This window comes from Athene cunicularia (genome assembly GCF_003259725.1).
Source record: "Athene cunicularia isolate RWA chromosome 2 unlocalized genomic scaffold, athCun1 chr2_part1, whole genome shotgun sequence".
Classification (NCBI taxonomy): Eukaryota; Metazoa; Chordata; class Aves; order Strigiformes; family Strigidae; genus Athene; species Athene cunicularia.
The window spans coordinates 145423744-145450153 of record NW_020799095.1 but is presented as its reverse complement, the minus strand read 5'-3'; the positions used below and the strand labels follow the sequence as shown (position 1 = coordinate 145450153).

The 26410-nt window shown below is 40.4% G+C and overlaps 2 protein-coding genes across 2 annotated transcripts in view; one reads left to right on the top strand and one right to left on the bottom strand.

Annotated features, from left to right (window-relative positions):
• Window positions 1-26410, bottom strand: part of TG (thyroglobulin) — a 162164-nt gene that overhangs the window by 27515 nt on the left and 108239 nt on the right. Inside the window, exons 42-43 of the mRNA XM_026841524.1 lie at window positions 5484-5648; window positions 4582-4749 (exon numbers count right to left, since the gene is read on the bottom strand). Coding sequence (XP_026697325.1) covers window positions 4582-4749; window positions 5484-5648 — 333 coding nt within the window. The remainder of the gene's footprint in view (window positions 1-4581; window positions 4750-5483; window positions 5649-26410) is intronic.
• The window catches only part of SLA (Src like adaptor), a 22688-nt gene continuing 10679 nt past the window's right edge, over window positions 14402-26410 (top strand). The window contains exons 1-3 of the mRNA XM_026843314.1: window positions 14402-14555; window positions 19622-19715; window positions 25781-25880. Coding sequence (XP_026699115.1) covers window positions 19655-19715; window positions 25781-25880 — 161 coding nt within the window. The 5' untranslated portion in view covers window positions 14402-14555; window positions 19622-19654. The remainder of the gene's footprint in view (window positions 14556-19621; window positions 19716-25780; window positions 25881-26410) is intronic.

Genomic DNA, 26410 nt, shown 5'->3' with positions numbered 1-26410 from the left:
TTTAATGCCAGTAGGAACCATTAGAACCTCTGACCTGAGCATCACATATAGCACAGGGATAAAATTTTATTCAGTTGGGAATTGAAGTCAACATTTTTAGAGGTTTCTGCTCAGCTGCCCTAATCTATGACTGCTCAAAGCTAACATCCCTGAAGGTCTGCCACAGGAATTGCAGTTAACGAGTTCAGGCTTAACTGCTCCATATGCCACATAATAGTGCATTATGGTACCACTTGCCATTCCCTTAACAAATTCTGCTTTGTTTCTCGCTTAGTTTCAACCATCTGATGGCTGCACTGGGGATGAGTATGAAGTGCTCCAGGAAGTGGTAAATCTGTCTCAGTTCACATGAATAAACATTCAAGTGAATGCCATAAAACAGTCATTTCCATGGGCAAGACATTGACCGCAAACGTTCAGCATACTCTCTGCTGCAAGCAACACTGAGACGCCTCAGCCTTTAATTGTAAACAAATCGAACATAAATGTTTTGCTAGCACAAGTGGTGCCTTCTGTCTTTCTATTTAATTTTTAATACTAAAGATCTTAACAGGCATAAGCACAGTGTTGCAGTGAGAGTACAGAGACACCCAACACAACCAAATGCCAGTAATCCCCCACAGAACATGGTGCCAACTGAATTTACCACCTTCAGGTCTTGTTGCAATCTAGAGGTTTTACTCTCACTCCTAAGGCTCGACTGCTAAGAGTTTATAAAACACATGCAGCTCCAGCCTAAGGTGATAAGATTTGCATCACGTTTCAAGCTAGCTTGCATCCAAATGGTTAGAAGTGTCTCCTCACCATTTACAGGGTCAATATTAATAAAGCAAGACCAGGATTGATAGAGCAAGCTCTTGGATGAATTTGCCAGCACAGCTATTCCCAGGAACTTGTGGAACAGGTCAGCAGGGGTTAAATTTTTCTATTCCCCACTCTGCATCTGACTACACTGAAATCAGTCATCCTAAAGCAGATGAAATAAAGGACTTACTTTGTCAAATCCATACACGTGCCACAGGAACTTTCAGCTGTGCCATTTATCTGCCCAAATACATGTATGGTTCTTCTCTCTACAGAGTTGGAGGATATCCACAGATGGATTTTCACCCCAGAGAGGTTTGGTCTCCTCTTTGTAGAACAGATTAAATAACTTGGTTGTAGTTAGAGGCAAACTAGGAACTATGCCTTGGTTCCCTGAGTTGAGTTCAGTGCTCTGCCCACCAGCTAAGTCCTCCCACCTTCCTTAATATGTCAATAAAACCGGCTTTGGGTTTTCTCAGAAAGATGTAAATCAGATCTACCTTAAGGTAATCCTTAAAATGAATGAAGTAGAACAGTGGGATAGGGTATGGATTGTCTTGAGTCCTTCTTCTAGGTCTATTGTGGGGAGAGGACAATTAGAACAGATCAAAGATCCCTTATGACATTATGACATAGGAAACCGGGCACAGATTTCTCCGTAACAACCACCGCCTTCACCAATTTCTGCCACTGTAGCTGAATATGTCTGTGGCCTACTCAGGACTTCATCATCTGACTTTGACTGCAAGCATGCATGGTCATGGCTATGATATAGAAATGCTCTTGAGGACCTGGAAAATTCATGTTCTTAAATAGCTCAATGACAGAGGAAGCATTACAGTTTCCCAGCAATTAATACACTAACTTCATGGACAAGGAAGAAATCAGGAAACTTTAACCTTGCAGCAGATCTTTAAGCAAACAATCCAAAGACAGGAATACAAACTGGTCAAAACAATGATATTCTCTCAAGTCCTAAAAACCTGAAGACACAGAAAAATAGAAATAGAGGAATGTGTATTTAAAAAAATCATCAATTCTTACTGAAAATAGGGAAAAAGCTTAAGGAAGTCAAAAGGGAGAAAGCAAAATATAACACCTACCATGAACATCATTAATTTTCTAGAATAGAGATGGAATCTTACTTACAGCAATACCACTAAGTAATGTAGGTACTGTTATAACAGCTAGTAAAGGAGATAACTATCCTTCTGAGCTTAACAAGGAGGTCAGAAGATCTCCAACAGTAGGAGATTTTAAAACAGGTCTCTCAGGTTGGGGTAGATATGACCAATTCTTAGGGTTGAATTTCACCAACTTTTTGAGTCCCCTTCCAATTTTATTTTCTGCAAACCTCTAAATAAAGAAGATATTCCAGATTTTGGTTTTGGAAAGACAACATTTTACTGCTAACCTCCCATTTACAAGTGTTTTTCCTTTTCTTTTTAACCTGACAGTGATGGCTTTTAGCACTTGTGGCTTTCATTAACACCATGACTTTTCACATAATTTCTAATACATCATGGGATTTCATTTCAGTTTGCAGACAACCGTCATATGTGGAAATAATGGTAAAGAAGTTAACTTCCTAGTCTTCATCACATGACTTGTAAAGAGGTTACTGAGGTTTATTCCCCTCTCACAGTGTCTAGTTCATTATCTCCAGACCTCCAGCATAACAGTCCATTTCCTATGCCAGACCTCCTCTTTTAATTGATTCCAAACGATGAAGATACATTAAATAAAAGAAGGAAATTTATGATACAGACTAAACAAGAAATATGAACTTTATTCAGGTGGGTCAGAAAGCCTTCTTTCAAAGGGGTGATTTTGTCATTAATTCTGAAGTATTGCTACCAGCAACGAGAAGCTGGGATTGACCTTCCCCTGCCTCCTGAGATGAAATCCACGTAGTTACAGAAAAACAGCAACTGACCTGCAGTTCACTTAGATAATCCTCAAAATAAACCCTACCATGTTACATCGTCCTGTTGATTTATTAGCATATATCTGAGCATATTGGAACATTTAATTTAATTTCTCAGTGTTAAACAAATTGTTTAATTTGTTAATTGAAGACTATTACATCCAAAGTATAGCATGGACACAATTCTTTTCAATTTCACCAGTTTATGCCCTGAAACCTTAAGCCCACATATTAGGCTAGTGCTATCCTTAGTCATAGCTGATCCATATTCAGAATCATCTTTATAAGAAAATGTACTTCTTAAAGGCAAAATAGAAGGTTGCCTCAAAAAAAAAAAAAAAAAAAAAATTGGCAGGAAAAACACTGATTTAACACTGCTGCACACTGAAGAACCTCATAACCAATTTATGAGCTTGCTTTCTTCTTTGTGAGATACAACTGAGATTGCAATATAATCTGATTTTAGAGACAATAAAACATACTGCTGCACCATTTCCCACAGCATTCTCCTGGGCAAAACTGGCTGCTCGTGGCTTGGATGGGCACACACTTTGCTGGGTAAAAAACTGTCTGAGTGGCCGGGCCCAAAGAATTGTGGTGAACGGAGTTAAATCCAGCTGGCGGCCAGTCAGGAGTGGTGTCCCCCAGGGCTGGGTGTTGGGGCCACTCCTGTTTAACATCTTTATTGATGATCTGGACGAGGGGATCGAGGGCACCCTCAGTCAGTTTGCAGCTGACACCCAGTTGGGTGGGAGTGTTGATCTGCTCGAGGGCAGGGAGGCTCTGCAGAGAGACCTGGACAGGCTGGAGCCATGGGCTGAGCCCAACTGGGGGAGTTTCACTGAGGGCAAATGCCGGGGGCTGCCCTTGGGCCACAACAACCCCCAGCAGGGCTACAGGCCTGGGGAGGAGTGGCTGGAGAGCTGCCAGTCAGAGAGGGACCTGGGGGGTGATTGACAGCCGGCTGAACAGGAGCCAGCAGTGTGCCCAGGGGGCCAAGAAGGCCGATGGCATCCTGGCTTGTGTCAGCAATAGCGTGGCCAGCAGGGACAGGGAAGGGATCTGACCCCTGGACTCGGCACTGGTGAGGCCGCCCCTCGATTCCTGTGTTCAGTTTTGGGCCCCTCACTACAAAAAGGACATTGAATGACTCGAGCGTGTCCAGAGAAGGGCAACGGAGCTGGTGCAGCGTCTGGAGCACAGGTCGTGCGGGGAGCGGCTGAGGGAACTGGGGGGGTTTAGTCTGGAGAAGAGGAGGCTGAGGGGAGACCTCATCGCCTTCTACAGCTCCCTGACAGGAGGGTGCAGAGAGGGGGGATGAGTCTCTTTAACCAAGTAACAAGTGATAGGACAAGAGGGAATGGCCTCAAATTGCACCAGGGAAGGTTTAGACTGGCTATTAGGAAGCATTTCATTACAGAAGAGGTTGTTGGGCGTTGGAATGTGCTGCCCAGGGAGGTGGTGGAGTCCCCATCCCTGGAGGTTGACATATCTCTGAGGGATCTGGTGGAGTTGGGAACTGTCAGTGTGAGGTTAATGGTTGGACTGGATGATTTTCAAGGTCTTTTCCAACCTAGATGATTCTGTGATTCTGTGATATTAATACGTGCTAAATCATTGCTGATGTCTTATATTTTGTATCTCCCCCAGTAAGGTTAATCATCAAATATAATGCCATTAATCAGCCTAAACAGTACCGGCTGGAGATGGACAATGCCTTTGCATGTTTACATAGAGTATGATTCACAAATTGTACAAGTCAAAAAGCATCTGTCCTGGCTGCATATGATTACTATCATCAGTATAATAATAGCAATACCATCAGTTCATTAACAGTGAATTCTTCCTACCTTAATTGCCTTAGCTCTGCTGATCAGCCCATCTTGCTGAGCACTTCCAATGAGCAGATCTACTTTTCGAAGTTGAGGGCGCTGCAGGGCTTTAGCTAAAGGTTCCCGAAGGTAAATTCCATCCATCACTGGACCCCAGTACTGGAATGGGCCACTTATAGCTAGGAGCTAGGTTATCAAAGAAACAATAATAATGCAGTTAAATTAGCTAACCATGGTCATTTTCATTTTATCTATGCTTCAGACAACTGAGTTGATAGCCTTCAAGTGAACAAGTGATCAGTTACAGTTAATGTAAGCACAAGCTCACCACTGGCAGGAAACAGTGCTTCTGCTGACAGTCTCAGTAGCTGAAACAAGCTGAATAGACCAAGAGAATTGATGGTCTTAAAGTCAACAAAATAATATTTTAAATTAGGGATTGGCTCTATGCTGGTCCTGATCAGAAAATGTATTTTAATCTGTGGGTAAAAGATCTATCTCTAGAATAATTTATACCACAACTTTCACAAGTCTTCCACTTGACAGAGAACTGACATCCCCTCCCCACTTCTTTTTCTGAAAAATGCAGTTACTGAAGCTACAGACACTTGATCCTCCTCTAGAGCAACACCCAGGGACAGTTGAGAGAGGACTGAAAGAAGGCAAAAACTGTATTTAGATTAATGTTGAAACAAGTAGTCAAATTAGTGTAAAAGTAATTTTTCTAAAAGAGAAGCAAGCTGTGAGTGTTCATAGGTCAGGGTTGGATGTCACTGACATCAGCATCACTCCATCAATGCTAGTCCAGTTCCTCTTTCACAAGGATTCAGCCCAGTTTATTTTTTAAACTTCCTCACAGCTTCGCGTCAATGGCAACTTTTTGGTTCCTTGCCAATGACATATATTTTGCTATGGGGTACCTTAGTCTGTGCATCATTGAGGACACGAGCAGGCAACTGGCGGAGGCAGGCTACAATTTCCTCGCTGGTGGATGAAAGGCATCCCACATCTTCAGCCAGGACTGCTGCTTGCCTCTGCACTCTCCTCTCCGAAATAATGGATGCTGGAGAAAAAGCTGAACCTCCCTGGAAAAGAAAGACAGTATCAGTCAACAATTCCCGTCAAAAAAACTGGTCCCCTGGTGAAAAAGATGAGAAGCAAAATCTGCCCAGTAGAATCTTGTAAAACACTGCTTTTTAAGTCATAAGAAGCAAGTTCTAGCCATCAAAGCAAAGGGGAGAAGAATAGGCTTGGCCATTTCCAGCTCTGCCATGGTTATTTTGGAAAACCTCTGAAAAGTGTCTAGGTTATGTCTATAACCAAGTCACAAATGTTTCTGAAAACTCTACTGGAAGAACAAACATTTCAACAGGAATGGACACAAAGAAGGAGCTGTGAGATATATCAGGGAATGCAGAGCCCATCTTACAAGAAGAAACTAAAAGAGTTTTACTTCCTTAACTGTAATAAACAAGGACTGAGAGCAGGCATGTCCTTTATAAATTAATCCATCAAAAAGAACTATTTATACCTTAGGACAAAGCTGGTACAAAGCCAAATAGGCATTAACTATTCATATTGAGTATAAATAAATTTAGGTTAGAAATGCTAAGATAGCTAACGCAAGGTGCAGTGAGGGTTTAGAAGAGCTATGAACAAAGGTAGTAGGAACAAAAGGCTAAACCAAGATGCAGAAGATCAACCAGAGCTAGAACACGTAAAACTCAGAGCATAGGCTACAGTCCAATCTCTATTCCAGACTTGGTTTCTTTCCTACCATTGTGCCAGCATGGAAAATGTCCTCACCAAGAAACAATGGTACAACATTGTTGAGTAACCATGAAAACTACTTATTGAAAATGCAGATAAATTAGCATAAATGTGATAAAATCTGACCTAGAACAAGAAGGCTGGAATAACTCTGACATGGTTCAAATGACTAATTTCCAAACATTTATACCAGTTTACTATAATAACTCCTAAGGTTAGCTTCAGTCTTTTAAAAAAACCCAAACCCTAGATGCATGATATGAAAGACCCCGATCTATTCGACTGATTAACTTACTTCTCACTGAATTTTCTCAAAGCATAACTGCAAGTCTGAAAAAGCATAAAACTAGGAGCAAGTTAAAAAGAAACCAAAACCAAACAGCAAATCCTTAATTTGAAATTGTCTCAAACCTTTGAGCCTAAAGAACTCTGTGCAGCCCTGGCCAGCACCCAGAACATTTTTTTATATTTCCAACAAGCAGACCCATTGATATTATAGGATACCATTGCTCACAACTGGAGAAATTGGTTTCCAAAAATAGTTAGAAAGTGTTTATAATTTGGATGTAGATAGATTCTTTTTAGTTCACTGTATGTAGAATTTCCAGTGACACTACTTTTCTGAAAGGTTTCTCTTCCTTTTTAAGGGATCTGGAAGATAATCACTGTTATTAGTGTAATGAATGAGATACTGATGGTTGCAGATAAGCAAAAGAAAAAGCAAAAATTGTCAATCCTGGGGCAGTAGAAGAGACACCTCTGCTTTTAAGAAGGCAGAAGAACTAAAGAAAAAGAAACACCACTTGGTCTTATTCCTCATTTCCTCCCTTAATTTAGATGAGAACATGAGTGAGCAATGGGCTTTATCCTCACGTGGGATTTGCGGTGGCCTATTTTGTGTTTGTAAAGTATGATATCTGTCAGCTGCTGACTAGGTGCACTGACTCAGTTGGTCATGAGAAAGAAAGAAAAACATCCTTGATGAGAATATCTCTGTGTGTGGGTGTGTCCCCAGGACACAGAATGGGAGCGTTACTTTTTTGACTGGCCTTTGGAAGAGCATGTTCACTGGAACTAGGATGAGTGAGACTAGGAAAGGGATAACATGGCATGCCAGCTTCCCTCAGAAAAGTAGCTTCCTTGTTCATTTGGAGCAAGAATTTATGTGCCTCCTTGGTATAGCAGAGAAATTAGATCTACAATTGCACCACATTTATACACTGATCCGGCAAACATATTTTTCAGCATCAGATGTGAACATGTTCAGTATGTTTTATCAAATATCCAGTACCTCTAAATGGCATTCATTTAAAATAAAACCAAACCGTAAAAAATTAAAGGGCTTCAGTTTCCCAAATTCTGAAAGTTTCACAAATTTTGAAAGTGTCTGTTTCTGTGGAAATTCTGAAGTTGCCTTATTAAAAGGTTAAGTTTCAAATCAGAGAATCACAGAATCATGAAGGTTGGGAAAGACCCTGAAGATCATCTAGTCCAACCATTAATCTAACACTGACAGTTCTCAACTACACCAGATCCCTAAGTTTGGTTGGGAAAGAGAGTACTGAGACCAGATGACATATGGAATCCAAAAATTCACTGGGACTAAGCAAAACATCCTAGTGTGCTTGATTTTGAACATATCTCCTCCAAGGAAATTTTAAAAGCAGTGAAAAGTTCCCCTGTCTTTGAGATCTCTATAAACTGAAAGACTTCCCTTGGGTCAAGTACTGAGTCAAACAATGACTGAAAAAAGTTCTGGATAGAAGTGTCCCACAGGTCCTCTCTGAAGAGGGAGAGTTAGAAGCCTGGACAGGCAAATTGTCATGTCGCAGCACTGGATATGTAAAGGCTTGCATTAGATATGGTCCAAGCTTGGCAAGTAAAAGAAAAACCCAGAACTTCAGCAAATACTTTTTTGCATGTTGTGGGAGTGAAGAGGGTTCTTGTTTGGAGAGTAACTCTAGCTATGGATATTTTCTGTTCTTTGTATGAGTGCTTTGAACAGGTTTACGTGCTCTTCTGATTTTTTCTTCTATTTTCCATGGTAATGGCCACTTCCTCAGTCTGCTTATTTTGATAGCATCCATGTTCAGGAAGCATGTCTTGCATTTGGGGTTTGAAAGAGTTGCAGTATCCACTACTGTTATTCATGTTTAATTTTTATTGGGACTGGAAGTGGGTGATAGAGGAACTTGGGACATCATTCAAGCAGTATTTGGAAGCAATACCATTATGTTGCCTTCCCTGGCGCATCTGAAATACATTCCAGGCTCTGGAAACACGGCTGATCTTACCACAGAAGTTAGGCAAACAAACTGTACCAGTTCTGTTTTTCAATTTTACATCACAATTCAGGCTCATTGTTTCCTCATCCTTACAAAAAAACCTCAGGAACAAATAAGTGAGAGCAGAAGCTGGAGACTGTCCAGCGTTAAATCTCTTTCTGTTTGAGCCTGAAATTTTCACATAAAAAGAAATCTCCAAATGCTGTATCCACATTAGAGGCAGGCTGAGGACACAGAGGATAACATAGCTACACTCAGCATTTCCCTCTTTCCCTGTAAAACTATAATTTATTTGTGTGATTAGTCCCAGCAACCAGAAATGAAGCAGTTGTGTGCTTTAAAAAATAGGCTTATTTAGGCAAAAGCAGACGTAGTGGAGGGACTGTTTATTTCCATTACACGACACCCATATTACTATCAACATGACAGTATCATGAATCAGGAAACCAAAAATCATGAGATCAGCTCAAAAATAACAAACACTGTGTTCTTTTTGTTAGTCCTCTGACTTTTAATTCTCCAGGAATTCTCCTACCTATATAAATACAAGAGCTAAAATATTCACTTTTAAAACTAAGAGCTGTGATCTTCAGATAGTCTGCAGAGTAGTTTTTTGAAAGCAAAGCTGTAAGCAATATGAGATATTGCCATCTTGTCATCACAGGGTATTTCCAATCTCAGCATCATTTGGAATGTCTTGACAAGGAACTGAAGCAACACAGAGTTCTTGTTTCAGACGTCCTGATGGATTGAACTGCTGTCATCAGAGGAAGTTCCGATGACATTTTTGACAACAACCCGGATGAAAACATTCAGTGCTGAACTGCTGAGAAAAAGTGGTTGCAGCTGTGTTGCACAAGCCACAACAGCAGTATTACACTGTCCTGCTAAATTAATGGGAATAGAGGGAACATTACAGTGTTGGGCAATAGTACCTACTGTAACAAGTGATGGCATTGAAAATGGAAGGCAGAGCCTTCAGTATTATTTAGTTCAGGGTCCAGCAGCTTTGTAAGCATTTCTTTATTTCTCATTTCAAAATTAGAGGTTAAGCTAGACACTAGGAAATGTTGTAGCTCACAACAGTGAATGCAAATTGATATTATGTGGAGATGAGTTCTTGCTTTAATGTCAGTTTGTGATCACCTGAGTTGAGGCTGGTACCTCCTGCAAATTTCTCTGTTGGGACCTCATAGCTCACAGACCTTCACTGGTGATGTCTGGTGCATCCCCATTCTCCCTCCACCTGTTGGGCACATCTATTCTGACACAGCTGAATGCTAGCTTTCTGCTTCAGATGTCTCAGCAGCTTTTAGTTAAATAGCACCCCTTGCTGCTATTCTGATTACATAATAAAAAAGAATATATGGGTTTGCATTGGGTTTGTGTGGCAAGGTTTTGGTAGTGTGGGGGCTACAGAGGTGGTTTCTGTGAGAAGCTGCCAGAAGCTTCCCCTGTGTCTGACAGAGCCAAGACCAGCCGGCTCCAAGATGGACCCACTGCTGGCTGAGGCCGAGCCCATGAGAGATGGTGGTGGCACCTCTGTGATAACATATTTAAGAAGGCAAGAAATAAAATCCACAGCAATTGCAGCCAGAGAGAGGAGTGAGAACATGTGAAAGAAACACCCTTGCAGTCCCCAAGGTCAGTGAGGAAGGGGGGCAGGAGGTGCTCCAGGCACAGAGCAGAGGTTCCCCTGCAGCCCGTGGTGAGGCAGCTGTGCCCTGCACCCATGGAGCTCCATGGGGGAGCAGAGACCCACCTGCAGCCCGGGGGGGACCCCACGCCGGAGCAGGGGGATGCCCCAAGGAGGCTGTGACCCCGTGGGAAGCCCACGCTGGAGCAGGCTCCTGGCAGGACCTGTGGCCCTGTGGAGAGAGGAGCCCACGCTGGAGCAGGTTTGCTGGCAGGACTTGTGACCCCGTGGGGTCCCACGCTGGAGCAGTTCATGAAGAACCGCAGCTGTGGGAAGGACTCACGTTGGAGAAGTTCATGCAAGACTGTCTCCTGTGGGAGGGACCACACACTGGAGAAGGGTGTGAGGAGTTCACCCCCTGAGGAGGAAGGAGCACCAGGGACAACGGGTGATAAACTGGCCACAACCCCCATTCCTAATCGCTCTGGCCACTGGCAGGGAGGAAGTAGAGAAATTGGGACTGAAGTTGATCCTGGTAAGGGGGAAGGTGTTCAAAGATTTAGTTTTTAATTTCTCATTATTCTACTCTGATTTGATTGGTAATAAATGAAAATAATTTTCCCAAAGTCAAGTCTGTTTTAACTGTGATGGTAATTGGTGAGTGATCTCTCCCTGTACCTATCCTGAGTCACAAGACTTTAGTTCTATTTTCTCTCCTCTGTCCAGCTGAGGAGGAGAGTGATAGAGTGAGTGGCTTTGGTGGGCACCTGGCATCCAGTAAGGGTCAACCCACCACAGGACTATTACTGTAAGCTGTACCCCTGTCTTCCAACATACCTGAAAAAGACAATTGCCATATAAACTGTAGTGCCGAATGTCTTTTAATTCCTCATTTACTCTGGAAACTCGCTTCTGCAGTTTTTCAAAACTGATTCACAACAGATGTAACGATTAAAAACTCCACTGCAACTAGTTTTTATCACCCACACTCTGTAAACCCAAAACCTTCTTCCTCTCCTCACACCATGACCTCTTGTTTTTCCAACCTGACTTGAAACTGAAAACCCTGCTTGAGCCACGTTCGCTTTAACACATGCCCTCCCTTCAAATGAAGGCAGTTTCTCTGACGGCTGCAGGGCTGCAGACTCCTTTGGAAGCAGGGTTTCTGTCAGCCCAGAAGCATGCTATAGACAATACAAACAGCAGTGACACCACAGAGAAAGCGAGATCAAAAAATATCTAATGAAAACAGTCAAACCAATGAAATGTCCTGATAATTCTACATTCCCAAAAGAGCCAACTGTACAGCAAAATTTAATTTGTTAAAGATAGGCACTCTCCAGGCTCAGACATACAGTTCCCAGCCAGAAGTATCTGTCAGACCATCTGGTTAGATCTCTGGGATAGCCAAGGCTCTTCCATTTCCTGACCGCTGAGCTCAAGTGCTTCCTATCACTTAAAACATGGCTTGTGTTTGACTAAAGCCTGATCTTGCATGAAGCATTTAAGCTGGGCTCAGAGACACCAAGAAATGAATACTTCAGTCTCCTCCTTTGCAGTTCATGCCTGAAGATAATCATTCCACTGACAGAAAACTGCACGTTATTTCTGTTCGAGGATGTCTTCAGTTTTAGTTAATGCCAGATTAAAGAGACTGTTTATATCCTGCTTTTTCTCCCTCAAAAATAAGCAAGCTGCAACTAAGTGACCACTAACTTCTTTCCAATTAATTTAACAGATTATTCTCTAAAAGACTGGATTTGAAGTATTTGCACAAGTGGGTTTTTTTTGGTGTTTGGGGTTTTTTTTTGGTTTGTTTGTTTGTGGTTTTTTGTTTTTGTTTTTTTTTTTCTTGCAAGGTTGTTTTCCAGTGTCCTGCATTGCTTTTCCTCAGACATCAAAATCTGCATAGTGGCAAGTACTTACAACACAGGTTGCAGGGCGGATGTCTTCATATGTCAAGACATTAATGTCATTTTTCCAGGCTTTCAGACATGATCTATCTTCAAGAACCTGGAGGAGTAGAAAACTTTGGGACCAACTCAGGGAGTTTCTGTCACAGCTAAGGAGCTATGTGACAGACATGTGGGAAACACTAGCGCACGAAATGTAACACGGAATTGTCAGGTCAGTCCCGCAATGGAAAGGCAGACTGAAATATAAACATTTTTCCCTCCATAACCATCTAGTAAGACTTTGATTTCCAAATAAAAATGGGGGAAAGTGAATGGTCCTCTCTATCAAGTAATGTTTTGAAGAAGGAAGATTTCTTTTTTATACACGATTCTTGGCAAATCCCTCTTCGCTGTAATCAGAGTTAGTCCTGCAAATGCAATGTTACTCTCTCAAGTGACTCACTGAGTGCCTGTGTCAGGTTGAATAACAGGATATGAATACTTTTAAGATGACATACAAAGCCCCGCTTAAATAATACAAAAACTTTCTTCTATTTAGATGTAAACATTACCTTATCAATTATAATTTAAACCAAGTTATTAGCTGAATGCACTGAAAGTGTAAACTGGGTCTCATCATTGCACAGGAGTAAATAGCCACCAGAAACAGGCAGAAATGACATGGAAATGGAGAATTTTGTTTACCTCCCTCCACTGCAAATTCATCCATTCCTCTACAAGCATGATACTAACTGTGGCTAAGATTTATTACATTTCCAGTGGAGTATGTTCTATCAAGCAAGTCCAAACTCTTCTTTAGTGTGACCAATCTTTCCTGCTCAGTCTGAGACCTGACCCATTCATGAGTGCATCTTAGGATGTAAACTTAACTTCTCGTAAAGGCACAATGACCATCAGAGCCAGCCTAAGGCAGATATCGGTGAGAAGGACCAGGAAAAGGCAGAGGTCTGCTGCTGCCTGTTCCCATGTGTGGTGCAGACATCCCCCGACCTGTGATCTTTTGTAATTCCAGAAATATTGTACATCCATTTGGTGAATGCTATTAAGGAACATCACATCCCTGTGATTTGAAGAAAGTAATAAGGTCCTAAACAATCCAAATATAAGTGGCAGAGATAATCATGGGGCTTTATGCTAAAACCAGCTCCCCAGAGCACTGGCTATAAGGCTGTCACAGCTCTGTGTTGTAGACCCATTTGCTTATCAAGTTCCCTAAGGCTTTCCTGTCCCTTCAAAGTGAGGACTGCTTGCAGAGCCCATCAAGGAGAAAGGATATTCTCCTGAAATTACCATAGCTCCAAATTTTGGCACAGCTTTGGGAATCTGATCAGCACCTCCTGGTTTCAATAGAGCTTACACAACAGCTCCCACACTTGTCAACTTTTAGTTTTCATCATCAAACAGACTGGCATTACAATGAGCATCTGCTCAGAGCTACACTGGTGTGAAGTAGGAACTCTACTTGGGTTTTCTGGGTTTTTTTTTTTCTTTTTTTTTTTTTTTTTTGGCTTTAATTTTACTATACTAAATTAACTATATGAGCTTTTTAGATCACATCCTGATTATAAAAGCAAAGGGCAAACCTTAATAAATCCCTTTGACTTCTATAGTCATATCTGCAGTCCTATATTTCTGAGTGACTAGTCAGGTTGTTTAACAGGCTAGTATCTCTGTTTCCTCATCTCAGACACTGAGATGAGAGAGGATCTGAGGCTCCTGCCTCTGCACCTTGTACAACTGATGTGAAAATGTGCTTCATAGACAGGCTTTCACTCCATATTCTTCATTGCTTCAATTATTCGCAGAGATGTTTTGGGGTACAGAGCAATGAACAAAGCAAACCTTGCATTTCTGTTCAGGCTCAGTAAGTGTGGGGGGAAAAAAAAAAAAAAAAAAAAAGTTTTGTGCCTCTCTGTCTGTCTGAAAAAACTAGCAAAACTACATAAAGCAAACGGTTGGGGACTGAACAGTACTGGATAAATAAATTAGGAAGAAAAAGAGAAGATAAACCCTTTTAGTATAAGTAATGTAAACCAGGTTATTTTGTTCATTTCTTATATCTGCTAAAACCATCCCTGATGCAATATATTGAAAACCTCCCTGTTTTCCTCAGCCATAGATAAGAAGTGTCTTGAGTAGTGACTTGCAACAGGAACCTCATCTGTTGCAAACACTTTGAGCCTTCCTTATTTCTCAGAGAGGAAGTATGTGGCCTGTTTGGCAAATGCTGCTCTACATGACAGCGTGAACTTCACAACACACTCATTCGACCGGCTGCTCCTCGACTTGATCAGCTAAACCTTGCTGGCAGCATGAGAGCAGTATTATGACTACGGCTTTTTTGAGAAATACTGCAACCTGGAATATCATGCCTAGAATTTAAAGGTAATCATTGCTCTGATACATTTTAGATTATCTGCATATGGGACCAAATGTTTCAAATTTATTTATATAAAAGGCAGTTCTGTTTCATTAACAATGACGATATTCAGATGATGGATTTCAAGTACCACCAAAGGTAGAAATACAAAAGCCTGCCTTGATCCTTTTCATAAGGAGTGGTGATAAAGATAGAAGGGACAAGGAGTATTTCTACTGAAAGCTCACAGTAAGATGCATAGGACCTTAGGCTGAAGCAAACTGCATTTCTTTATAACCCAAAATATGAGCCCAAGATTCTTGGGCTTTTTATTCAAAGTAATAGAAGTTTGCATAATGTGGTATTTCTCTGTTGTTTCATAGTTGCATGTTTTTGTGAATTACCTTGATTACAGCATTACGTTGTTCTTTCTAAGCACAATGGTAGAAATGCCTCAAAGCTGAAAGGATGCTCATTTTGATTAATAACAAATTAAAGCAAAATTCACCGAAAAATATAGAGCTTCTGAAATCTAAGCTGCTTTTTTTTTCCCACATGAAAAATAACAGAATGCTGGTGCTTTCATTTTCAAGCTAAATGGTACTCAGACATTACCTGTGAACCTTATTAAGAATTCAATTCTAAGACATCAGTGGTATAGATGTGAATATCAGGTAACAAAAATAAAATTGGATATAACATCTCAGGAATTATGTATGTCCTAATTTGACTAGTCTGCAGTAGCCCCTTGAAGAGGAGTTTTACTCATGTATATCTTGCCTTTTTATTTCTCTTATTATTTTAATTTCTTTATATTTACTAATTCCCAATCCTTTTAGATATAACTTTGAAAAAGTTCTTACGAAGCAATTGACTTTCCTATGTGCTGTGCTATTTAACTGCTCAGAAGCATGTTTTCTCAGAGAACCGATTCTGTGAAAGGAAATTATTGCTACATGTGATGCATGCAGGAATGGAAGGTGTAAATTGTACCAAAGGTTTTTGAGACCCACAATTTAGGTCAGTGAGATTCCAGTCTTGACAGGTGAAGAGTTCATATCTGCCGAGAGCTCTGCCACTGATAAAAAGGATGCAAAGCAAGACCGGGGCTGTAGATGTTTTCTCACCTTACTTTTGGCAGCAAAAATAAAGCGGTAAAGATCACTAAACCCCACTAGCTGTGTGTTTGCAAACAGCTATGGCTGCAGTGACTGGCATTCCTTAAACAACATGGGCACAAGTGGAAAGGGGAGGAAGGACCAAAGCTTGGAAGACTGCAGATGTGTTCTTAATGGTTAAAATCAAATTTCCACACAAGCCTGAGGAGGTGGCCTGTGAGCAGGGAAAGCTGCAGGTAGGTTTTGGGTTGCATCCCAGCAGCACAGCGGTTCCTCCGCGTTGAACAGCAGCTGCACTCCTCCATGCAGGGCTTTGGGTTGATATGACAAGGTGAGCTTAAAGTCTATCACCTCTCCTTAATTCTTCCCAGATCACTTTTGGTGAACAATTTTCTTCTGGCATAATTATCTGCTTTTACGACAGAGGGATGCCACCTCTACTTGTATCCCAAACTCTGTCGCCAAGTTTAAGTGAGATGAGTAGATTCATCATTTCAAAAGAATAACATCTATAAAACTGTTATTGTTCTGTTATTGGCTTAAATGATTAAAAAATCAGCTCGGTCACAATACGCTCCACAGTTTCCTATAATTCTATTTTTACAGAGCATGTGAAAATTTCAGAAAACCACCATACAGTTTATCCTATAGCGATACAATGGCCTTGTGTTGCACTGCCAACACTCGACACAAGCACAAGCTACTTGAGCCGTTATGTTCTATCACACGCTTGCCAGTCATGTGCACTGTTGTTTTAGAAGTACTTAGGATACTAATTCATACACTGTTACTCTAAAAACAGTGATACACCATTGCCAGCGAGCAAGTTCAAACAATCTTTTGCCCCCCTTCCACAACTTCCAATTTCATCCATTTCCATCCCATTTTCAAATGTCTGAGAGTTGAACTATAGCTCAGGGCATCCACTCCACCACCTTTGACTGGACTATAGGCACCTTCATTCTGCTCAAATGAATAATGACAAGAGGCCTTAGTGGTAAAACCTAGCCTGATACTTGTCATTTTCCTTTTAATCACTTTGGATAAGTGAATCAACAGCAGTGGACACAGCTTTCCATTTGCTTATTTTTACTGAACATTTCTGCTATGAGTCTAGAGAACATCTTGAACTCTTTGACCTTTTCAAGACTTTATGCTGCCACCAACAGTAATTAGTGACGGTAAAACAGCATGGAAAACTGTAACGAGACACAGCAAACTGCCACGCTAGTGACATCAAAGTCCAAAACGTCACTGCTCTTCATTATTACTGTAAGTACTTTATAGCTCTTGCATATTTCATAAGTCAGATTCTTCCATATCTAACGTAGCAGCACTGAGCTGCATGCTCTGTCCTGTTGACTCCAGAGATCCTTTAAGAAGAACAATGAATTGTATGGCAGAAGTGAACCAAGCCACTCTTGGATGTGTTCTGCAGAAATATGAACTAGGCACATGCCTGCTGTCCAGTACTTAATCCATCTGGACTAGACAGCAAGTGGTTCAATTAAACACTACGTACAAGCAAATGTTCAAGAACACTTTAGATATTTTTAAAGAGATACTTAGAGTTTAGACACCTAAATAGCAGATAGGAAAATGAAGGTACCTTACTCAAATGTGCCGTACTTCTAGAAAGTTTGTAAGTATGAAGTAAAGTTTTCAGAAGTCTTTCCATCATGTGCAAATGCTACGTATCACTTTCCAAAGTGACTCAGGCACACCTGAAAATTGTATCCACTTTATGTTAAGAGTAGGAGAAAAGCCACTGAAAGCACTCTGTCACAATTCTGATCGCTAATAGGATGACTTGCTCTCCTGGCCCTCAAATACCAAGACCCAGAATAAAAGGGTACATAGAGGTAGGACTCTATTATTTTTATTTTTCCATACTTTTGTGACACATAATTCAAGTACCATTCTCATCTAAATAATATTTGCATGTGATAAAATTATAGACAGGCATAAGATATTTATTTTGCCGTGCTTGGCACCTATCTGGAATTGCACAAAATCTTTGGTAACTGCAGCTTACTTACTATACACTTGGCAAGATCTGAACTGCCTTTTTCAAGTACTGAAAAAATGCAGCTACTACAGCAAAGAGCTCAGCAGAGGTTATCTCTACAGGTATTTATCACACTTCTCTGGCTGACTTTTTCAGCTCCGTTGAGCCCTTTATTGTCATGCCCAGAAAATTTTGCTGGCTAATTTGAAGATGAGCCAGGAACGTCTATAATATCTGTAGCCAAAGTACTGACTGCACTATTCCTATGCATATACCTCTTATCCTTGGTAGGATACAACAGAAAAATGTTGAAGAAATTAAAATTGGGTCTTGTGAAAAAATATTCATAGTTAGTTCAGGAAATTATAATCTTGCAAGTAGACAGTGCCTGCCAAAATGAATTTTGATTTCAGTTTTAGAAATTCAGGTGCCTTTAAATGGAGAAAGATTTTGTGTTTTCTATCAAGACAGACCCTTTTATCCAGACATAAATACCCAGATCTTTTATTTAAATTTAAGGTTACTTTTTTATTCATCTTCTAGACTTCTTATATCAGGCAATGAAACAGCTTTTTGTTCTTGTGAAAGCAGCTTTCAGACACTTGACAGAAAGACACTGGCACAGCTGCATCCTACAGATGTGCCACAAGCTCTTTCCTGAGTGCAGACAGCAAAAGGGTAATGTGCCATTTGGCCAGTGAAATAGAGATTTCTAGCAAAGAGCCTTTGGAAAGAAGCACTAAGAAGCTTGAAAATTAGATGAGGTAGAGTCAAACTGTGCATTACCATCTGTTTTAGTACTGATCTACTTGTATTTGACAAGAGATGAATTCTCTTTCTTTTGAATGGCATTTTATTCTATAAGGTGTCTTCCTAAACTCTCTGTAAAATATCAAAAATTTATGGTATTAAGCAATATACTAAATTCTGCTAATCTTATTCCAAAAGACAATTGGTAATATAGCTTCACTAATTTCAGCAGTACTGCTTCTCAAGTTAGACACTGCTCCAGCTAACACCATTGGGCTCTAGCCTGTTGTAAGTAAAGAGCAGCATACCAAAGGCACTAATCATCTTTGAAATATTTAAGCTAGAAAAGACTAAAAGATGCAGAATACCCACACGATGCTGCTAGAGCTCCTGTTATCATTTTCACTGGAAAACTGGCAGAAATATATTTTAAAAAAAATAATTACCTATGAGCTAGTGGTGTTGAATTACTTTGCTTTAATGTACAATTTCAAACATAGATCTTATTCTTCTCTGCCTCTGAAAATATACCATAGTGTCAGACAAATTCCACATCCAAAGGGTTTTTCTCTGTCAGGGAGAATTAGAACAGGTGCAGTAAAAGCCATGAGATGGAACTGTCCTTCTCACAATATTTAGTTCCACAATTGTCTGATACTGTTTGAGATCAAGCATTTTGAGGTATGGTGTTACTTTAAAAAAAGAAAAGAAAAAAGAAAAAAGAAAAAAAGAGGAAAAACAACATTGCTCTTATTCATTAAGAGCACAACTGCACCAGAAAAAAAAAAAAAAACAAACACCGAACAATGTTCTTAGTGTTCATCAATAAACTGAAAACCAGATACGTCAATCTAATTAATTTCTTCGTAGCTTGAGATCTTCAAATGCTGAAAAGAACATTTTGTCTATGAAATGACTGTATGAGCATGGCTTTGCTGTGACTTCCTATTGTGCTGAGGTACTGGTAATGGAAACTTTTACTACTCTGCGTTCTTCTGAGCAACTTCCCTAGCTGTGGTTTTCTGCTATTCCCCTGATAAAAGCACCAAAGTGGTGAGAGTTTAGCAAGTATGTAAAACTCTCACATGAATTTGACACAAGAGTTCTCAAAAGCAAAACTGTATAAAATTGGAGACACCCAAACTAGGTCATTTCTCATCTGTTGGCACAGCAGGTGTTACTCTGATGTTTAATTTCAATGTCTCCTTTGATTTAGTTCTGAAAAGCTTTGACGGAATTAGAGAGCGCAATGGGAAATACTGTGAAAACGCCGAGAGCCTCTGAAGAAACAAGTGTGCCGAGCCAAACGGGTAAGCAGTCATTTAATTTCTTTCAAGAGAAAAAGATGTTTGAAATATATGGTACGTTCATCCATGTGTCTTCCTCCATCTGCCTGATGTAGTAAAGGCAGGTGAGTGTGTGACTGCTGTGGGAGGAGAGCATCCTTTAGACAGCGATTATTTTTAGGTACGTTCAGGCTCATTTTCCAAGAAGCACTTTAGTTAAAAACCCCAAATGTTAAAACTATTATTTGCTGGTGCTCCTTGAAAGATGTTCCTTGCAATTCAGAAAGCATTGAAGCACTGCTTCAGAAACCAGAATTACATATTTTGACATACTTGCATGTGTTACTTCATACAAATTTGTTCTTGAAATTTGGTTTTACTTCATTTAAGCTCAGAAACCTTGCTTGCACTGAACCTGAAGTTCACCATTAGACAGTTGCAGTAAAAATAGCACGCAGCCAACTTGTCACCGGGTTTATCAATAAAGGTTATACAGAAATACACATTTCACTGGCTAGGCTGCCAAAAGGGGATCTAACACATCTGCCTTGTGCTTCCACATGTGAAAAAATCAGGTTGCAAAGCCCCTCCCATAGGCTGGTAGAGGTCAGGCATCTGAGGGGAAAAGCAAGAGTGATTCAGTGGCCTGCTTCTCCCAAACTGCAAGCGAGTAGCTGGAGAGTCACTACAGCCTCAGCTCTCACGCCACAGAACAACAGACAGCTGGTACAAGAGCTGCGATAAATCACTTCCCAAAGGTGAGGAACAGAAAACAGTTCTGGGTTTTTGGTTTGGTTTGTGGGGTTTTTTTAGAGGGCGAAGGCATTAATCAAAATTTTGGAGTTTAGCATGAAAAATGGTCCGGTTGGGCTGCGCATTATTATAAGGGTAGGGAATCATCCTGTTTTCATTAGTGCTGTAAGGAAACCCCAGCCCTGCTTTCAGCATGGCCAAGAACTAGCTGATACAGGCAGTCATGTAGCCCTAGGTCCTAATAAAGCAGAGACCAAATACTGTTTTTTTTTTTTTTTTTTTTTGAGAAGTACCTTATGTTGAGATTTCCAACAACTGTTGTCACGAATACCATAGCCATCAAACCAGAGACATGCATGCACTTAGAGCAGGACCTTGCTGATGATCAGGGGAGGGAGAGGTCGCTTGCCATGTCTGTCACCAAGTTTGTATTGCTCCTGCACATGCTAAAAGTCAGGATTTAGCAGGGCTAAAGCCAATTGCATCCCTTCTGGTGATTTAAATAGAACATACGCCTAAAACATAACCCAAACAACATAGATAGGGGAAATTACCCATTTAGGAATTCAAGGCTAGATCTACTTGCACTCTCCTACATGTCTAGCACATCTAAAAAGGTGCTTTGTCAGATCCTGCCTGACCTTCTGCTGCCACATGGGGAGGGAACAAATCTCCCATAGCTTCAGTGGCGTTTGCCAAGGCCATAAGGATGTCTCAGACACTCACACAGCTGAAATTGCAGTGGATACTGTTTAAGCACTCAAAGGCAGCTTTTTGGCCACAAAAATGATCAGAGGGATGGAACACCTCTCCTACGAGGAAAGACTGAGAGTTAAGGTTGTTCAGCCTGGAGGAGAGAAGACTCGGGGGAGACTTTATTAAGGCTTTTCAATACTTAAGGGGGGCTTATAAGAAAGGTGGGGACAGACTTTTAGTACGGCCTGTAGCAGTAGGACAAGGAGGAATAGTTTTAAACTAAATTCAGACTAGATATAAGGAAGAAGTTTTTTTGTGATGAGGGTGGTGAAACACTGGAACAGGTTGCCCAGAAAGGTGGCAGATGCCCCATCCCTGAAAACATTCAAGGTCAAGTTGGACGGGGATCTGAGCAACCTGAGCTGAAGGTGTCCCTGCTCATTGCTGGGCGGTTGGAGTAGATGACCTTTAAAGGTCCCTTCCAACCCAAACTGTTCTATGATTTAACAGCCTGCCTAGCTCTTTGGATTTAACTCTTAGTCTGGATCAGACCAGCATATTTCATAATGGCTTAGATGTTGCTAATTAGAATTGTGAATACAAACATTAGTACTGTCATCCAAATCCAATGAAAACAGACTTTTGAAAAGGAACTTGGTACTAAAAACAAATATTTGGGTTAATCCAGTGAGTTTGTACCTATTTGTCTTCCTGAGCAGATCAAACTCCAAATCACATCAACAAAGACAGAAGATTTCCCCCAGGCCAGTTACAGACACCTTGATTTCAGTGAGGTGGAGGATCCAATTCACAGATTTACAACAGTCCAAATAGTTATTAGGAAAGGCAGGTTTTACACGGGCTCATTTGAGTGAGTCTGAATAAAATGAAGGACTGAAACAGAAGGGAAGGAGAGGAAAGAATATCCAAAAAGAAGGGGGAAGAAAACGGATAACTGCAGTCTGCAGACTTGATCTGCAGTGTGAATGTGTTCATCAGACCCCTATAAACCCTGCGCTGCCTGAGAGCTGCACTGAAAGCAAAACCTTGTGCTTCCCTCATCTCCAGTGCATCAGTCTTAGTCCTGAGAAAGGGAACAGTGCATATACTGCATTTCCCAAGAAGACATTCAGTCTCGAAAGATGACTGAACTCCACCTGGAAGCACACTGTATGGGCATCCCTGGCATAACAGCAGCAAGGGGTCATCAGGGATTGTGAGCCCTCCCCCTCCTCTTTCCTCCCTTGGCACACTGAATCAAGGGTTAATCCTGACTGAGCTGCACCTGCATAACTCTCAGTAACCAAGCTGGCTGGTTTAATTTGGGTACGCCAGAGCAAGCAACTCTGCAGCCACACCTTAGGGCTGCTGCACAGTCAGCCTCCCGGACACACATGAGTGCCCTCCTTTACCCTCTCTGGTATACAGCATGGCATAAAATCACAGTATTTCTGCTGGACAGGAAAGCTGGGATGATGCAGGGAGCTGAGCTCTGAGCAGCTCGTTCCCACTCCAGACAGGAACTGCACTGCTGCACAGCACAATGTTTTTTGAGGGTGATGAGCTGGATCTGGACGCGCTGCCTAAGCTCTTCCTTCTCTCTAATAGTGCTTGTAGTCCATTCACAATGAATAATTTGAAACATGCAATATTCAGTCTCACACTTTGCAAGACATCCAGGGATGCAGACATCTAAAACTAGCATGTATTTTATATTCATTTCCTACTCCTAAAAAAAAAACCCCAGAATTAACACCTGATTCAATGGAAATGACTGTACTTCGATCTTTCCACTCTAACTTTTGAACTGTTCCATTCCAGATGTAACCTACACTTGCACTGCGGAGGAGAGGTTATGTTAGAAAAACTCGGGCAAATCTTTATTCTTTTACAACTTAAAAGTGTGGGGAAATCATCAGATCAAATCATTAGAGCAATGTAAAATTCAGGTGTGGGGAAAGTGTAATTTGTTTAGTCCCTGTTTCGAGGCTTTTGTGTTTGAAAGGAGCGAGTATGGGTTCTGTGAAATGTAGAGTGTGGTGAGGTATATTACATGACCGAAAAACCCAGTGAGGTTTGATTTAAATACCAATTAAAATGAGACCTTGTTTGTGGAGTAGGAAGGTTGAAAGGTTTTGTACAAAAGTACTTTACTTTCACTCTAATTTAAGTACATGTAGTTTTACAGGTAATGTTTGCATGGATACGGCAGCTAACACTGATTAATTCCTTCCTTTTCAGAACTACAAATTAACATGCAAAACTGAAACGAAACTGAATATAAAGATGAAAGTGTAAGCAAAGTAACACAGATCTTGTTAGAGTAGAGAAAAAGTCACATACTCTGCAGTGCATAACGAAATGCAAACCAGTGGTACGCAAGGAAGGAGAGCAGAAAAGCACTTGTTTTTCACCCTTTCAGTATGGAAATAAAACATTTGTAAGTAAACAGCACAAGTTTAAAAAGCAAAAAAAAACCAAAAAACCAAACATTGTTAAAGGCAATGTCATTAAGCTAAAAAAAATGACATTCCATGTAGACCTGCTGTCTAACAATCCACAATAAGAAATTAGGCAATGGCACTTTATCCTCATTCTGCAGTTCTTAACAACAAGCCTTCTGGCATATATTTCTTGCAGTCCTGCGTAAAGATTTAGCTTTGTTGAAAAAAGACTCAGCACCAATACTTGTTAGCCTCCAGTACTAAGCAGTTTCATAGACAGAGAAGGTGTCAGTTTTTAATGCAGAACAGGGAAGCAATCAAAGGCGTCCTTAGCACAGAATTTCTTCAGTATGGTTGAACTAATTGTATAATAAGTTACAGTACACTAATCACAAAGGTACTGCGCTAGTCCTGTTTAATTCAGGGACACTAATCAACTAAGAAAACCATGATGACACTAATACTGAACACACTGTCAAACTAATCAATGTCTTTTCCAGACTCTACACACCTATGCATCCATAAGGATGCTCCCTAACTGTATCGTGGGGCTACTTCAGTGAGCAAAGGCTAGCAAGATTAAAAATGCTTACAGTCAATTTTAATATTAAGGCAAAATAACCCACTACTTTGCATAACACAAGTCCCTATAATGTAACAACAAACAGCTATTCAGAATCAACTGAAAAATCACTCGGTTTTACCTCCTTTAAACCACAGATGTGGAATATTTTCTTAACACTTATATTCACATTATCACTGCTGTAAAGATAACAAGTGTAAAATCTTTTGTTTCTAAAATATTTATTTTCAATAGACTTGCATGTTTCCTTCAGCCTTTTATTGTTTTCACTGTGAGCTATTTGTAAATCTGAGACGCAAAGGCTGAAAACATTAGAGCCAGTCTCAGCATTCATTCAGGATGCTCTTTCTCTAAATGACTGTCTTCCTTAAAGATGTTAAGGAATCTATATTAAACAAGAAAAATCTAACAATATGCAAAAGTTAATATCTCTCTGGGTAATTTCTTTCTCTCCTTCCCTGAATTCATTCCCATTTTTGCACATGTTGAGCTTCACAGAGTGGGCAAGTATGGAGATCAAACCACCTCTGCAAGCATACTACTAGATGGTAATACTAAGGAATGAGGCACTGATCCTCCTGGAGGCAGAGGGAAAACTTTGTCTCCCTGTATGCTGGTGGGGGGTACTGCGACACGCAGAGGGAAGGAGACCCCTCTTGCATGACCCCTCTTGCCAGGACTTCTGCCAAAGAGCTCAAAACACCCAGCATGACATATTTCTGAATCTCCCACCTGTCAGTATTTACTGGTCACCATGGATTCCTGCTGGATGAGGAGCTCTTGAACATTTGATAGTCACAGTCTTATGTAAAGTGCCTCTTCCATCCTCCAGAAACCCAGGAGACTCAGCACGTGTCCTACACAGTGATGCATGGCCCAGAGTCATCCCAACTGATGTAAAAAGGCTTCTTATCTCTTACTGACCTCAGTTCTGCAAACTACAGCTGTACAGTCATTTAATTGTAAACATCCACGTTGCTTCTCTTCTTTAACTGAAGATAAGGGCATCATGTGCTACCTCTAGTACAGTTTCCACACAAGGGGGAACAAAGTGGTCTGACTCTTCCTCAAGCTAATTTTAAAAAATGATGGGAAATGAGCAGTAATGGACACACTCTCATTGCCCTTGATCTAAACTAATTTCGTAGATTTGAAAAGTATCAGCATTAAATGATGGAACAATTCAATATGCATCTTCCTTTCCTTAAGTGTAACGCATCAGTTGGCTCAAAATTGTAGATGGAAGCATTTAGAGACAGTGACATTAATCAAACTGGGTTACTTCCTAATACTATAAATACTTACTAATTCTGCTAGTTTCAAACTGAATATGTCCTTTAAATATGGTAATTACTAGAAAAAGTAGTCTAAATTTAGTTGCTTATAATTAACCAAATTACTTTTCAAAAAATTTTTAATGTCTTCATATTCTTCCTATAAAATTATAGGCTCATCTTTAGCTCTTTATGTTTACCAAGTGACATTTCAGAGTGAGATTTTTTTGCACTTGACCTACCATGTAAAATATAACATACATAGTGAAAAATCCATTTCTGCTTCAGAACTCTATCTTTTTTTTTTTTTTAAGTGACATTTTCTTTCTTTTTTAATAGGTCAGGAGAGTGATTTCCTTGCTGTACTCTATGACTATCCTTCAGCAGACATAAGCCAACCTATATTTCATGTAGGGGAAAAACTACGTGTGCTGTCAGAGTAAGTTGATCCATTCTTTTAAAATTAGGTTTTGTTACAAATGATGCAAAGCTCTACTTTATGCACCTAGCCCAAAATGGATGCAGTTCAGCAAAACTGAGTTCAGAATTTGCAAGGAAGGATGCTTACCCATGGTGTAAATTTCCCTATAGTATAAGGATTCAAGATTCCAGACTGTTGGATTCCTCTGACATGGTTTCTGAACCTGGATTCAGACTCCATTCTAAAGTAGGACTCAAAACAGAATTCTGCTTTGAAAAATTATTTTGAGAAACTATCTCCCCCCAGTGTCAGTGGAAAATAGAGTGGGAGCAAAACCAGTCTTAATCACATAGAAAAGGAAAATTATTCTGAGTTTCTCTATGTCAAGACTATCATTTTCTCTCTTACCCTTTGCATCCAATTCCTTTATGATTATGAATTTTACCGTAGATTTAAGGCAACTCTAACAAAAGTAAAATAAAAAATAGCGCTTTTTTCCATCTTAAATTTTTTAATTGATTTTGCATTTTCTTAGGGCTGTCTCTTAT